Source organism: Ailuropoda melanoleuca, chromosome 4 (assembly GCF_002007445.2).
Source record: "Ailuropoda melanoleuca isolate Jingjing chromosome 4, ASM200744v2, whole genome shotgun sequence".
Lineage (NCBI taxonomy): Eukaryota > Metazoa > Chordata > Mammalia > Carnivora > Ursidae > Ailuropoda > Ailuropoda melanoleuca.
The window spans coordinates 142,582,358-142,597,708 of NC_048221.1; the positions used below are offsets into that span (position 1 = coordinate 142,582,358).

At 49.9% G+C, this 15,351-nt stretch overlaps 1 protein-coding gene across 2 annotated transcripts in view; it reads left to right on the top strand.

Annotated features, from left to right (window-relative positions):
* The window catches only part of EIPR1 (EARP complex and GARP complex interacting protein 1), a 132,695-nt gene that overhangs the window by 11,384 nt on the left and 105,960 nt on the right, over positions 1–15,351 (top strand). For both annotated transcript variants that reach the window (XM_034659975.1, XM_034659973.1), the window contains exons 2-3: positions 1,824–1,907; positions 12,591–12,723. In XM_034659975.1, the coding sequence (XP_034515866.1) occupies positions 1,824–1,907; positions 12,591–12,723 (217 nt within the window). The remainder of the gene's footprint in view (positions 1–1,823; positions 1,908–12,590; positions 12,724–15,351) is intronic.

Genomic DNA, 15,351 nt, shown 5'->3' on the forward strand with positions numbered 1-15,351 from the left:
GGGGCCATTATTCTGCCTCCCATAGGCGTCAAAGCATGAGCTATAGGGATATAGGGGCTTGATCTAGGCATAGTTACTGGTTGTATTGAAAGAGATTTGGGTTTGATTTTTGTAAGCCTGAAGTACTAGTCACAACACTAAAATTAACCGGTTATATACAGTCTTTTCCTCTCTAGGCCTCAGATTCTTCACCTGAAAGTCTTTATTTTGTCCTTTAACTATTTTTTTAAAGATTTTTTTAATTTATTTATTTGACAGAGATAGAGACAGCTAGCGAGAGAGGGAACACAAGCAGGGGGAGTGGGAGAGGAAGAAGCAGGCTCATAGTAGAGGAGCCTGATGTGGGGCTCGATCCCGCAACGTCGGGATCACGCCCTGAGCCGAAGGCAGACGCCCAACCGCTGTGCCACCCAGGCGCCCTTCCTTTAACTATTGAACATATTAAGCACAGGTATTATAATTCCTGCTGTGGTGCACCACCCAGATTTCTCTTCCAGGAAATCCAGCAGGTTCTGGTATTATGGGGGCTGATAGCACTCAGTGGGCCCTGCTTTAGAGTTTGCCCTCAGCTGAACAGAGCCACGTTGCCCTACGTCACACCCCTCTCCAGGGGCAGCCTGCTTCAGTGACTGATCGATGGGGTTGGGGGCTGGGCAGTAGATGGGCCTGGCCATAATGGCTCCACTCTGCGGGGCCATCCCAGCTTCGGTCTCCCTGTGGGCACTGCAGTTCCTGCACAGTCCTGCTTCCTTCACGCCCTCACTCCTCCTTCCTCTGTGGCATCATTCCCAAGAGTGTTCCCAGCAAATCTGTGCACAAAGCTTGACGTGTTACAGCTTGTTTCCCGGAGAACCTGATCATCCGAATGCTCGGCAGGCCCCTTTCTGTTGTTTGGCTTTTGATCTATGGTTTTGACTTGTTGTATGACTAGTTATTTTTGATTGCGTGTTTGACATTGTGAGAAAAATTGTATGAACTTTGGAGGTCTTTGTCTTCCTCCAGAGGATTTACTGCTATTCCTGGTGGGTGGCTGGCCAGCCCGAGAGCGTCAGCCTGCTCAGATCACTTAAAATCCAGTCACAGACTAAGATGACCTGGAGTGTTAGTCTGTGCAGGTTGACCTCCTAGTTCACCTTCACTCCTGGCCTCTTCCCTCTGGGATCCCAACCCAGAGTGTTAGTGCTTCGCTGGCCCCTTCTCCGTGGTGGGCCCTGCACTCCGTGTTTGTACCCTCAGTCCATGAGCCTGCCAGAAGCGTTCCTCAGTGTCAGCCACTAGCCACACTTTCCAGACTGACAGATGCCTCTAGCCGAAAGGGGGCCAGAGGTCAGGCTTGCCTCTTTAAGCTTCCGTCTTTCCAAGATCTTGGCATTCACTCATCGCTGTGGTAGCTACTTAAAGGAGGTCTTGAAACAAATTCAGAGTATTTTGTTTAGTTTGTACCGTTGCCCTCTGCCAGAGACTTGGTTTAAACCCCCTGCTCTGCTGTTGCTAGGAGCCGTTTTCTGCCATACTGTTGAAGGATGATTTGTTCCACCAATCTATTTCTGTTGAAAATTATGGTTTTATTAAAAATACCATTTACATCTTTATTGCTTATTTTTTGCCCATTTATAATTGTTTCCGTATACACATTTGCATGGAATTGTTGTGTCACTAGGTGTACGAAAAGTGAAGGCTTTGCGTACACGTTTGTGAGTTGCCTAGCCGGCGCTCTGTGCTAATTGATCCTTCTGCAGCCGTAGAGGAAGTAACTGCCTTTTAATCTCTAACTGTTAAATCTAACTTCTTAAACGTGTGTGCATTTTCCTTCCCTCCTGCAGGCACGTGCTCTCACACCTCAGACTGCAGAAACAGATGCCATTCGGTTTTTGGTTGGGACGCAGTCTCTTAAATATGATAATCAGGTAACTATTTTTGACAAATGTATACATGTTAATTACTAAGCCTATTCTTAGTTTTATAACCATTTTGCTCTTGATTTTTCAAGCAACATTTGAGAAAATTAATGCCACACAAACAAAATAAAACTTTCATTGGGATTTAAATATGCAACCGTATGTAATAATTGAGTTCAATAGTTTAAACTCAGTCCGTGTAGTATCACTACTGTAGTTTCGGTTTGTGCTTACGTAGGGTTTGCTGTGTAAGTGACTGGGAAGCAGCCCAGGGGACGCGGTCGGCACCACTGCTTCTACCCAGGCTGGTGGATGACTGCTCTAAGTGCTCACGGCGTTCTTTCTGGCTGAGCCTGGATGAGGCCGTAATCCTGTCGAGTTCCAGGCTTTCACTGACACGCGCTTCAGAAGGGGCTGTTCTGGCCACTGTCCTAGAGAGAACGTGGGCTACTCACAGACCAGCGTGCAGTTTATGGCTTGACACAAACATATGACCTTGACCAAATGGATTAACCTTGCTGGACTTCATTTCTTCATCACCAAGAAAGCGATGAAGCCATCTGCTCGCTGTACCTCACAGGTGCTGAGGGTGTTGTGACGATGTGTCGTGTCCTGGATCCTGGGGAAATGGGCAAAAGGCCATGTCCCCTGCAGCAGGGCCTCTACCCGGTCACCACTGTCCCACAGGGGGAGTGGCTTTAAAATAGCTGTGAAAGAGTATTTGGTGCTGGGTGTGGTATAGTGAAATTGCCACTCTCGTGTTACCGACGAGACATTTTAAATTGACGTAGACATTTTGGCAACTGATTTGGTGGCCTATATGTAGAGCTTTATACATAAATGTTTATATCAGTTACCCTTTATTTCCTATACCCAAAACATAGGAAAACCTTTATGTACAAGGAATATTATTGTAATGATATGAATAATTGTGAAACAATTAGTAGCAATCAAAATGTGCCAGGATCAGGTTGGATGGAGCTGCTGTCTCTGGTGGCAGATTCACAGGATTCGACCTGGTTGACCCTGGTTCCTCATGGTGGAGTGGTCTGTGCTCATTAAGCTATAAACTCATTAGTGTCATAATTTAAGAATCGTTAGATGATTCAGTGAAATGTTAAAATTGTATATATTGTGTGATCACAATAGTGTTGAAAAAGCAGATCATTTTTCAATAGATACAAACGTTGAATCGTTAGGGGTATTTGTGGAGCTAATAGAATGTTACGTCAGTTATACCTCAGAACAGTAGTGGTTAAAGTACAAACGAGTCTTACATACAGTAAAGACTAGGAGGAAACAGGTCAAAAGGCCTCAGAATTTGAACCACAGTAACCTTTGGGTGATGTGAGCATCTGTGAGGTAGATTGTTTTCCTAATTTCCATTTTTCTGAACATGTGTGTGTCATTTTCCTTCTGGAAGAATGTCAGGTAAGCATGATTTATTTATGAACATGGTTTCCAGTGGCCACCTTGCAGGGAAGAGGAATCTGTGTTGTCTGGGGGCTGCTGCTGGAGTGAGGGGGGGCGTCTCGTGGGGCGCCTCACGGGGCGGCAGTGCGGTGATGCTGCTGGTGGAGGCACAGCCCCCGCCAGGAGAGGAGCTGGGTGGGAGTCTGAAGTTGGACTTGGGGCTTCTGTCTGGTGGCCGACTGTGGGATTCGTCACAGGGCAGGTGTCAGAGAATCCCACTGGGCCCTGTCTCCAGGTGTCGAAGCGTCTCACCTCAGCCACCTGCTTTTCAGTTCCGCTCAGTCCTGAGGCTGTCCCGTGGACCTCTTCGGTGGAGGTGTCCGTTTTTAACTTTCTGAGATTACGGAAGAAATTATTATTATGTCATGAGGGATGCTCAGTGAATTAAAGGCCAGATGAGGCCATGACAGCATCCACACGCATAGTGACGTCACACCCGGTTTCCATCAGCCACTTGGTTGTGACCCCAAGAGAGGAGCAACCCCAAATGGCCTGAAGTGCTTTAATCCTCTTTAAATCCTTTTGGAGCAAGGTAAAAGCTGGGCTGGGCCTGAGCTCTTGCATCTCTGCAGTCTCCAGGACTGCCTCTTGGGGAGCGCTGTGCAGAGTCGTGTCCCCTGGGGTTGTGAGGTCAGCGCCCTGCCACACGCTGTAGTTTACAGCTCTGTGTGTCCTGTTTCATCAATGTAGTTTCGTGACACAGACAGCCCTGGGTTCCAGAATACAGCCATCAGTCAGTCCTTGGACCTAGTGAAATGAATGACTTTTGTCCTTAAGAATCAGTCTTAGAAACCTAACTTTCCAGCGGTAGGGCACAGAGAAGGTACGTATTTAACTTAAATTTTGTGGCATCAAGGATGTAGCTGTTTGGGAACCTTTTCGGAATGTCCAGTGTATAATGGCTACTTGAGTGCTGTGCGCACAGAACCCAGTGTCACCTGTTGTCCCCTTCCTTTCAGAACTTTCTTGTCACACCGCTAGGGAAGGCTGCAGCTGTGGCTGAATCAAAGGGTGGGGGGTGAGTCTGAGAGCCTATTTCCACGCTTCGCCTGCAGTGGCCTTTTTTGTGTGACTGCACATGACAGGTGTCAAAGGTGCACCGGCCAGGTGGGCGCTTCCCTCTCTTCCTGGGAAAGGTGTGTGACGTTGTTGGGAATGTGAGCATGCGCGCACTCACTCGTTCAGCAAACGCCTGTCTCGTGTGTTAGTGAGACCCCGCAGTCCCTCCGCGGCCTCGTGTGTTAGATCGGTCCACGTGAGCAGGTGGGTTAGTGTTCAAGCTGAGCACCCAGCGAGGTGGGGGCCGCACCGGCAGGCGGCGCGTGTGCGCAGGCTGGCCGGCCGGCCTCGAGGGTGGCGGCCTGGCGGGCTCCCTTGCTGGGGAGGTGGCTGGGGAGGGGCGGGGAGTGGTGAGAGGAAGGGGGGGGCCGGACGAGCTCGCGCCCCTGCACGCGCTCCTGGACACAGCCCTCACCCAGCCAGCGCGGCCCTTCACTGGTCAGGTGCGTGCTCTGCGCACACGTCCCGCGCATGCGCCTCCGCGACCCAACGTGTGTTTCTGTCCCGTGGGACGTTTTCGCCCGCGCAGGACGTGCGTCTCCAGAGGCTCCTGCCAGCCAAGCGGCGCCCAGACGCCCCCCAGCCCCCGGGGGCGGCGTGAGCCCCGCTCTTGCTTCCTGCTGTCCCCCAGAAGTCGTTCGCTTGTTCCTTGGTTTCCCACCGACGTTCCCATTAGAGCGCCCTGCGGAGTGCGCCTGTAAGTGCCGAGACTGGCGCCTCACATCCCGTCTCCTGTAGCCCCTCTCTGTTCGACTGCTGACAGGGAGGCCCCCCCGGGCTCGGGGGGTCTTTGAGCGACTGTGACGACGGGGATCCCTGGCTCTGCGCCTCCACATTGAGCAGCAGGTCTCTGTAGGGTGCTGGCAGTCCTGCCGTGCTGCAGCACCTGCTGGGCTGTGTGCTCCCCGCTGGCTCAGCCCGGTGCTGGGACAGGCCAGGAAGGTGGGTCGGAGAGGCACACACCTGCAGGATGGGGAAGTGGGGGAGCTGCCCAGGGCCGGGTGGGGGCGATTCCCACACCTGTGACCTCAGTGCCCAGGTATTGTTGACCCCATTTCTAAGCAGGTAGGGGGTTGGTCCTAAGCAGTTGTGAGGTTTTTCGCAGGTGAGCGAGCTGGAATATGGTGGAAACACAGCTGCTCTCCTTCCGCTCCCCCTCCTGCTTGCACCTGCAGCAAGGGGTGGTTGGGGTTCGTGTCCTAAAGGCATCCTATACGCTTCCCCACAGACACCCACACAGGTGGTGCTAGTGCTGGGAGCGGTCCCCAGATCAGGCAGCCCTGCCCAGGCTGGGGGGCCCTGGCCTTGTGGCCCTGCTCCCACACCTCCCACTGGCTGCCTGGCTGCCTGGCTGGCTGGTGAGGGTTAATGGCCCCTGGCTTTGCCTGGGGCCATCAGCTCCTGGGCGGTCATTAATTCCCTAGAAAGTGCCAGTCCCTGAACCAGTCTGAATTAATTCAGCTGTGCTATTTTCTGAAAATTTCTGGAGCTGTCACAGTCGCTGGCCTTTTNCCTTTTTTTTTTTTTTTTTGGTCGGATGAGCTGCTTTACTTTCTGCCCTTAGTTTGCACTGGGCTCGTGTTAGGAACAGGATGAGTGTGTGGAGTCCTTCATCTTTCTGTGTTCTCCTTCATGGGGTAGGTGGGGAAGGTGGGGTTCTTTCTGCAGAGGCTATGTGCTCACTGGCTATCCAGGGGGGGTACTTCAGGCAGAGACTCAAAACAAGGGATTCCAGGTTGAAAGGGTTTATTTCCTTTGCACTGTGCTTTTCCCAAAGATTTCTTTGCCTGTTGCTAACTTCCTGTTTCTTCTGTGGCTGGGGGATGAGTGCCAGGGTGACAGGGGATGCAGACTTGTCCTCTCCCAGCACGGTCACTGTAAAGGCAGATCCCCGAAGGGAGTGACACACAGTGGCTTCTTCCCCTGGTTCGATCTTTTCCTTTTTAACTTTTTAAATTTGTAAACCCCATTTTTCTGTATTTGTATTTTGATTATGGATAGCTTTGTTCATTAGCCTGTCTGCCTGCAAGCTCTGTCCTTGGCTACCCTGAGGCTCGCCTGGGCCTTTGTTAGACATCGAGACGCTCAGCCACACCTCAGAATTTCTTTTTAAAATACAGAATTCTACTTTATGCCTTTTTAGTTGTGGGGTTTGTATCTAAAAATGTGATAAAGAGACATCTGGGGGCGTTCAGTGACCTGTTTAGGCTCCAGCTTTTTCCCCAACCCTGGAGCACATGCTGCGAAGGACCTCCATCCTGTCCACTTGTTAAGGTCTGAATGTTTGCTTCCCCCGGATTCATAGGTTGGAACCTAACCCCCCAGGTGATGATAGGAGGGGGTAGGGCCTTTGGAAGGTGCTTAGGTCATGACAGTGGAGCCGCCATGAATGGGATTGACCCACAGCGTCCTTACCCCTTCTGCTGCGTGAGGACACAGGGAGAGGGTGGTTGATCCAGGAGGACAGCTCTCACCAGACTGACCACGCTGCGGCCCCCTGATCTTAGACTGTGAGAGCGAAATTCCTCTTGTCTATAAGCCACCCCATCTGTGGTGTTTGTTACAGCAGCCTGCATGGGCGAAGACACTGCTTTTCCGAGAAATGCCCTCACTAGGCACCAAGAGGGTGTGGAATCCAGGTCTTTTTGTTTTCTCCCTTTCTCTAGCTGCCAAGCATAGTTTGGCTTCATGGACAAAGGGTGTTCATATACTGGGGCTTATTTGCTTCAGGAAAGAGTATTAGTACAGACGGGCAAATGGTAGCCATGTGGGCATAATAAGCATGGGGAAACGTGTAGCATGTTTGATAGTGACTTTTACAGATCATTTCAAGTCTTAGCTAAAGGATCACAGTATGTTTCGATCAGAATAAAGAAATCCTGGGAATACATTTTCCTAAGTATACTTATGCTGAAGCAAGAACCCAGAAAGAGTGAGTGACTGGCGCAGGGTAAACTGGCCGGCAAATGGCAGAATCAAAACAGGACTCAGGTCCCCTGGTCCTGGGTCACAGTGCATCCCGAGTGTCCCTGTAAAGTAAAGCAGACTGCAGCTAAAACGGAGCTCTCCGGGTACTGACTTGAGCCAGGAGGAGAGAGTGCTGAGGGTATGAGACCAGCAGGAGAACACTCTCTCCAGGTCTAGCCACCTGCTGTGTTCTGTGTTCTTTCTAAGCAGGTGCCAGGAGGGACCTGTTCACTTTTTGTGGTGGACAGTGTGGCATGGGATCTGCTGAGGGCTGGAGAGCGAATCTTTTATTCTGGTGGCTCACAGGCCCCTGGCAGGAAGACGTGCCCATGGTCAAGCCGCTGGATCCTTTACTTTCCCTAAGAAGGGAGTTTTTAATTTTTTATTTCGTCTTTTACCCATTTTTTAAATTTCTTTTTTATTTGTGAGAGTTCGTTTACCTTTAGTTCAGTACTAGAGATGAGATGAAGAGACAGTTCAGTGGCCTGGAGTGACAGGCTCAGATCTGGTCGCAGGCCACAGAAGAGCCAGGGTCTGTGGCAAGGGACACCTTTCTCGAAGCCCCGATTCTCCAGGAAGATGAGGGAGTGTTAACTTCTTTAAGGGCTTCCTAATGAATTTTATGACTCTTACTCCTAACTGTTTATAGTCATCTGTGCCCTTGGCCCAGCACTAGTAAATCCAACTTTAAAAGATTTAATAATGGTAATTCGAAATATATGAGTTCGATCTTCATTATAAGCTGTTAAAACATTTTACAAACTCAGATATGGCATGAAGAATTTAAAGTAATGATTCAGCACTACCCAGACAACCCCATGTCTGCCCGACCCTCTTAACCAATATTGATTGGTCTTTCTTTTGTGCCCCCACATCTTTTGCACTCACAGTTATAGTGTTTTCTTTGAGTTGTTTTCACGACTGCTCTGAAACTGCGTGCACATATTCCACAGAATGTTTCTTTGTACGTCCGTGTAAGCTGGGGAGCCGGTGGTGCCCTGAGACCAGACAGTTTGAGATACGGTCTCCTTCTCTGTAGTTAGGAGCTGATTTGTGCTCCCCTGCTACAGTGCAAGGCCCAGGGGAGCACAGCCGCCGCGCACCCGAGATGGCCTGGGGGTTCAGAGCACGTGCTCTGGAATCTTGTTTCTAACCGAATGGGACACACTGTGTCAACTCTCTAAGCCTGGGTTTCTCCCCCTGTAGATTGTGGCTAATAATTACACACGACTCTCTTAAGGATTAATGGAAATAATGTGTGTCAAATAGCACCCTGCCTGGCCCATTTTACATAATAGCCATTATGACTGTCCTCTCTTTGTTTATGGTCGTGATGTCTTACAGTTCTTCCTGAACATACCCAGATGAAAACATTTCATGAAGACATATCCTGTGGGCCTGCCTATGAACCCACTGTAAATGAGGATATGTGGAAAAATCTCAGGTCGGTCAAGCTTGGAGATGAAGGTTAAGGGCTGTAGTATCAGACTGTGTCAGATTAGGAGAGATGGACTGGGGTGGGGGTGGTGTCTACACATGTTCCTCCTTTCTGCTGTGTCCATGAGCCTGGAGGTGCAGGAAGGAGCCTAGAGGAACTTCGGGTCGGGCGTTGGAGCCGGTGGACAGCATGTGCTTCATGACCTCACATGGGACAAAAGGGCATCCTGGTGAGGTGGTGAGAAGGAAGACCCTTCCCCAGATGAGAGTGACCTGGAGCAGGGGGAGAGGGGGCTGGGCAGGAGAGCCTGGCAGCCACACATCCTGGGCCAGGGTGAAGAGGTTGTCATGCTGGGCGCTGGGAGTCGGTGCCGGGGACGGTGGGCTTTCTTCTGGGTGGGCCGACCGAGCCAGCAAGCGGGAATTCTGATGCCAGAGTGCTGGTGTAGTCAATGGTGGGGCTCCTAGTGCTTGAGTGCTTTGCAGAGGGATAGATGGAGGAACAGAAAAATAGAACATTTAAGTGCATTCATTCATGTTTTCAGTCTTAATGGATTTCCAGATAAGTAAGAAATGTGTCAAATAATAAAGAAAAGAAGAAAGAAAAACATTTCCTCTTTACCCTAATAACACAAAAATTATTCCCGATTTTGTATATTGCCTTGTAGTTTGTGTTCACATGACTTTTATATAATTGCATGCCATTTTATATTCTGCTTGTAAAATTTAGTGCTTTCGTAACATTTTTGGTATTTATAATTGCTCTTTATCATGATTTTTAAAAAAAATTTATTTATTTGAGAGAGAGAGCGTGTGTGCATGTGTGTGTGTGCACACCCATGAGTGGAGGCATGGGGAGAGGCAGAGGGAGAAGGAGAAGCAGACTCCTGCTGAGTGCAGAGCCAAATGCAGGGCTGGATGTCACGACCCTGAGATCACGACCTGGACTGAAACCGAGAGTCAGACGCTTAACCGGGCCACCCCAGGCACCCCGTGTTTTTCATGATTTTTAGAACTATATAATACTCTGTAATTCTTTTGTTGTTCATTTTATTCTCTGGGACAGGTTTTAAAAAATCCAGTTATTTCAATTTCAACATTTGTATAGTTCCTATTTACATGTTGTAATAAATCTTTGAGGAAATGATTCAGATGTACAGCGTTTACCACAGCCTTCCCAGTGTGCACTGTCACATTCAACCGGCATCGCAGAATTCTTATTTTTAAATGTTTAAGTCATTGGGTACAATAAAGAATGAATTTTTTTCGCTTTTTAAATTTTGTGCTTATACTCTAGTGGACTTGTGTGTAAGGTGTACACATGTTCTGAGTGTGTGAAGTAGACAGCCTAATGCATTTTACACACTCATGCACACCCCCACCCCGTGGCCCTGGGACCGCCACCACTGTCACCTGCAGCCCCTGTGGCCCGTGTTACGAATATACCAGTTTTCCTCCCGTTGTACTGTAGGTGGACCTCTGGGCTGTGCACCGTTGTTGGCGATCACGAGTGGAGCTGCTGTGAGCTCTGTTGGTGTCAGCTGGGTATAGACGCAGCCCTGGGCTCCTGGGTTGTAGGATGTGTGTGTTTCGCTTTAGTTTGCCCGATCCTTCTCTCAGGAATCAATCACTTAGTAATTATTAGTAGCTTTTTAGTGTGTAACATGTCCACGGAGGGAGAAATATTTACAGGTTAAATTCCCTCAGTGTGGAAAGGAAAAAGTACAATAGTCACCCCAGCTCTAGGCTATGTGATTTGTAATTTTGAACCCACTGTGGAAACTGCATTGGGCTAAGTGCCAGGAGAAACTTGCTGAAAGCAGTTTGTTTGATCGATTGATTAATTTATAAAAGATTTTGTTTATTTGAGAGAGGGAGAGAGTGTGTGCATGTGGTGGGGGAGGGGCAGGGGAACAGCAGACTCCTTGCTGAGCGCCCCCCCCCCCATGCAGAGCCTGACTTGAGGCTCGGTTCCAGGACGCCGAGATCATGACCTGAGCCGAAGGCAGACGCTTAACCGACTGAGCCACCCTGGCGCCCCCTGAAAGCAGTTTTAAAAATAAAAACAGCAGGAATGATTTTTCATGTCTTCCCCTGGAGGAGAGGGGGAGGCATGAGTGTGCCTGGCTTCACCGTGGTGAGCCAGGCACACCTGCATTTGGTTTCTTGTGATCCTTCAGGATGCAGTGGGAAGCCGAGGCGCAGGGTCACACAGGCTTGTGGTGTCAGTGTGGGATTTGAATTCTGAGTCCAGAGCTACCCCTTTTGGGGCTGGAGGTTATTTTTCCATCAAAACTGGGCATCAGAGGAAGCAGTGAAGACTAGAACGAGGCCCTCTGAACCAAGTGTGGCGTGTAGAGGCTTTGGGTGTCATGGAAACATTTTTTAAAACAGCATTTAGGGGCACCTGAGTGGCTCAGGTGTTAAGTGTTTGCCTTCAGCTCAGGTAATGATGCGCAGGTCCTGGGATCAAGTCCCACATCTAGATCCCTGCACAGCGGGGAATCTGCTCCCCCCTCTCCTTCTCCCCTTGCTTGTGCTCTCTCTGTCTCTCCCTCGCTCTCACTCTCAATAAAGAGAATACTAAAAAATCCCAGCATTTAATGTTTGTTCTGATTGCAAAGTTATGCATATTAATCACACACAAAATGTGAAAAATACAAGCTAACCACAAAGAAGTAAAGGAAAACCTACCACGATCCCACTCTCCGCTGGTAGCCATGTACCTCCCGGCTCTTTCCTGGTTTGGGTGTGCTTGCTTTTTACACACACACCGCACACAGCCTTCACACAGCTCTGTTCATTCTTTTCCCCTTAAATATATGTTATGGACCCTCTTCCCTGGCATTAAATAGTCCTTTATAGCGTATTGAATGGCTCTGTAGTATTACATTACAGTCAAATACTACAGTTTATTTGAATAATTCCCTTTTGCCAGACATTAAGCTGACTTCTAATTTCTCATTGTGATAATCAGTGCCACAGTGAACATTCCTGGATATAGATTTTCATGAAGATCCATGAATATTTTCTTAGTATAAATTTATTTTTAAAACAAATGTCTTATTTTTCTCATTGACTTGGGTACTGATAAAAGTGTGAATGTGAAAATCATTTTATTCCTGTAAAAATTGTCCGGAAAAGCATGGGGAGAGCATATTTAACTTTTTGTGGCTCAAATATAATACTATTACATTTATATATCATGGGATTGTAAACATTGGCAGCTGTCGGGCTCCTTTTTGGAAAGATGTTTAAGATGTTCACGTGTAATGCTTTCTCACCCCTTCCCACCTCCGTCACTGCTGGTGCACGAGCTGAGTTATGCCCCCTCTGGCGTGAGTACCGTGTGGGTGGCCCCAGTTCTGGCTGGGCGGCAGCTCCTTGTGCCCTGCAGCCATGGGCAGCTCTCAGAGGCTCTAGGCTCATTTGCACAACCCTTGACAACTCTAGCCCTAATGCCAGCAACAGCCTGACGGAGCCACCTGGGGACGGAGCTTTTGCTGTCTTGTTTTTTAGCACTGGATATGATGGGGGCAGTGTTACGTAGCTTGCAAACTTATATAGGGATTTCTGACCTGTCTTTTGAGAAGAACACAGGGAGGTGAACTCACAGAAGTGTATACTATTAGTGTGGTAACAATAACAGTTAATTAAAGATGTTATAGATGCTTTTGATTATTTTTTGTGATCGCTGTGTTTAATTAAGGTGCATGGAGAGTGAAGTCCTGATATGCTCTTTTATTGTGTTTGTAGATCCACATCATAGATTTCGATGATGAAAATAACATTATAAATAAAAATGTCCTCCTCCATCAAGTGGGTGAGATCTGGCACATCAGTACCAGTCCTGCCGACAGAGGCGTGCTGGCCACCTGCTACAATAAGCGTGAGTATTCGCAGGTGATGATACGCGCCTGCAAGATTGGTCTTACGTTGCTAAGGGTCAGTGCATGACTTGCAGGGTTGATGAGGGGTAAAGGTGCTGCACTCACAGAGAACTTGTGACACTGTAGGCGGACGCTTGTCACAGTTAGTATGGGCCGCATCTGAGACTGGAAGCTGGAGTCAGAGTTGTTCCAGGCACGTTAACCCCTTGAGGCAGGGGGGTGATGTGCTGGAGGGTCTCAGGTGACAGAGGCAGGGGTCCTCCTACATGAGTTCACTGTGCCTCTCGGGAAGGTAGCTGATTTGTGTAAATGTGTGCATGCGTGTGTGTGTGTGTGTGTGTTGGTCCGTGCTCCTAATAAGCGTCTGCCCTGTGTGCTCTTTAGTTCTGCAGTCTCTGGGGCCTTTGACGTTTGTGTCATCCCAGACATCTGACGCCACCCGGCCATGCATCTTCCTCCATTCTCCTTTCTCTGTCGTTGGCCATAACTGGTGTTCAAATTCTGGCTTTGGGGAAAAACCCCATGTTCCATCTTTCTCTGTAAGCAGAATCGGAATAAAGTCTGTTTTGTGCTATATGGTCTCTAAAATGTTTCCTTCAGTATCAGCATGCTTGGTTGGATAATGGGCACTCTGCAGCGTCTGCACATGGGTCCCACATTCTGTGTCCTCTCCCTTTCCTGCCCCAGCCTCAGGATGCTAGCATGTGTGGCTGTCTTCCCACTGTTGCCAGCCTGGTGCCCCGGATGTGCCGCATCTAGGAACCTGTGCTGGGACGCTCTGCTCCGCTGGGATTCTCCCTAGGTGTCTTTCTATTTTAATTTCACATCTACCTTTGTGTTTTTAACACTTCTTTTCTTTGGGGCAACAAAGTTGTTTTCTGAAAGTTCTCTTTCCCTTGAGGCCCTTATGTTCTTTATCTCTTACTGGTAGCTTTGACTGGCGCCACTCCACTCACTGAGAACAGCCTCCCCGGGAGCCCACTCAGACTTTCCCTCCTCCCCGTTGACAGTGTGTTGGGGGGCTTCTCGGGCAGAGGCCGCTGTGTCTTTCTTCTTTATTCCTGTGTCTCAGACCGAGGTCACTACGTCCAGCCGACTGTGACAGAGGTGGTGCTGCCACCCGAAATCTTCCCCCAGCGTATTTGGGATGTAACAGACTTGACGTTTACACACCCGCCTCCACGCCCCGGCACCCTTGCCATTCCTGGTTTTGCATCTCCTCCCTGTGGCAGCCTGATGCCATTCCGTGTTGCCTGTAAGGCCAGCTGTCCCTGCACATGGCTGCCCGTCCAGTGTCTCCCCACCACCCTGGTGTTGCTGCTACTGCTGCCTCTGCCCCCAGTGCACGGGAACTTCGCCTTAGAGACAGTCAGAAGTTTCTGCAAATGAAAGTAGACGTGGTCCTCTTCTAGATAAGTGACTTTCAAACTCTTTGACCAATTTCCCTTTTGATTAACTTAAGATCAGCTGACCTTAATTTTACCTCGCAGGTACCTTTAGCTTTGCCGTAGAACACAGCAGAATCACAGGAATGACATCCCACCACCTTTACTATGTCCTGTCAGTTAGAAGCAGGCCATTGGTCTTGCCCGCACACTCATGGGAGCAGATTACAAAAAGGTGTCACACTAGGGGTGGCCATTACAGGCCTCTGGTGTGTGTGAGCAGTGCCTGCGTCCCCAGGGGCCCCAGCCCTCATCTGTGCAGAGCACAGGTATTGTCTCCAAGATACCTGGCCACGATGCCATCAGCCTTGGTCAGCTCCCGCTGTGCATCTGGCTTCTGGGTGTAATCTGGCATTGGGGTCAGTGCCTGCAGCACGATCCTCTCCGGCTGCTGACCCGTGAAGCTGTGAAGCATCTGCCTGTCACACAGGGCTGGAACAGGTGTGGGGTAACAGCTGGTGACATGCATTCTAACAGGGGAAAACGGGAGGCCCAAGGAGCCACTGGCCACGGCCATTCCTCCAGGCGGATGCTGCTGGAGGGCCTGCAGTGGGCTTCAGCCTGGTGCCCCAGATCTGTCTCTGCTCTGTAGGCTCTTGGCCCTGCCCTCCCACCCTCCTCTGTCCTTCACGGAGCAGCAGGCAGGTGCAGCCGGGGACCGCCCCCAGCCCCGCCCCTGCAGGCACGCGTGGGCCGTGTAGCTCTCTGCGTCTGGTCCAGGCTGGCAGGGTCTTGTGAAGTGGCTTCTGCAGTGCATAGACAAAGCCGTACCCACAGGTCTTCCTGAGATGTCCTCTTGTCTGCCTTGGCTCCTGCTGGGGAGGCAGAAGGCCCTCACCCTCTCTGTCCACCCTCTGACTGACCCTCCAGCCTCCTGAATGGACCTTTCCTGTCATCGCACTCTGGCCTGTTGATCCTGAAGTTTTACCAAACGTTGTGTGGCCCACCTGAGCCCTTTTCTCTGGAGTGCTTTCCCGACAGCGGAGTCTCTGAATTTTAGCAGCTGTTGCCTGCTGGGGAGGCTGAGTGCCTCAGAGCCGTCGAGTGTGGGTTCCTTTGTGCTTACTGTGGCCTCTCTTGGTTCCTTCTCTCTTCCCTCCTGCCATCAGTAGCCAGACACAGGCCAGGCGGCCTTGCTCTCTGCCCGGGGCTGTCCATATGTAACCCGCTGCCCCGCTTTGC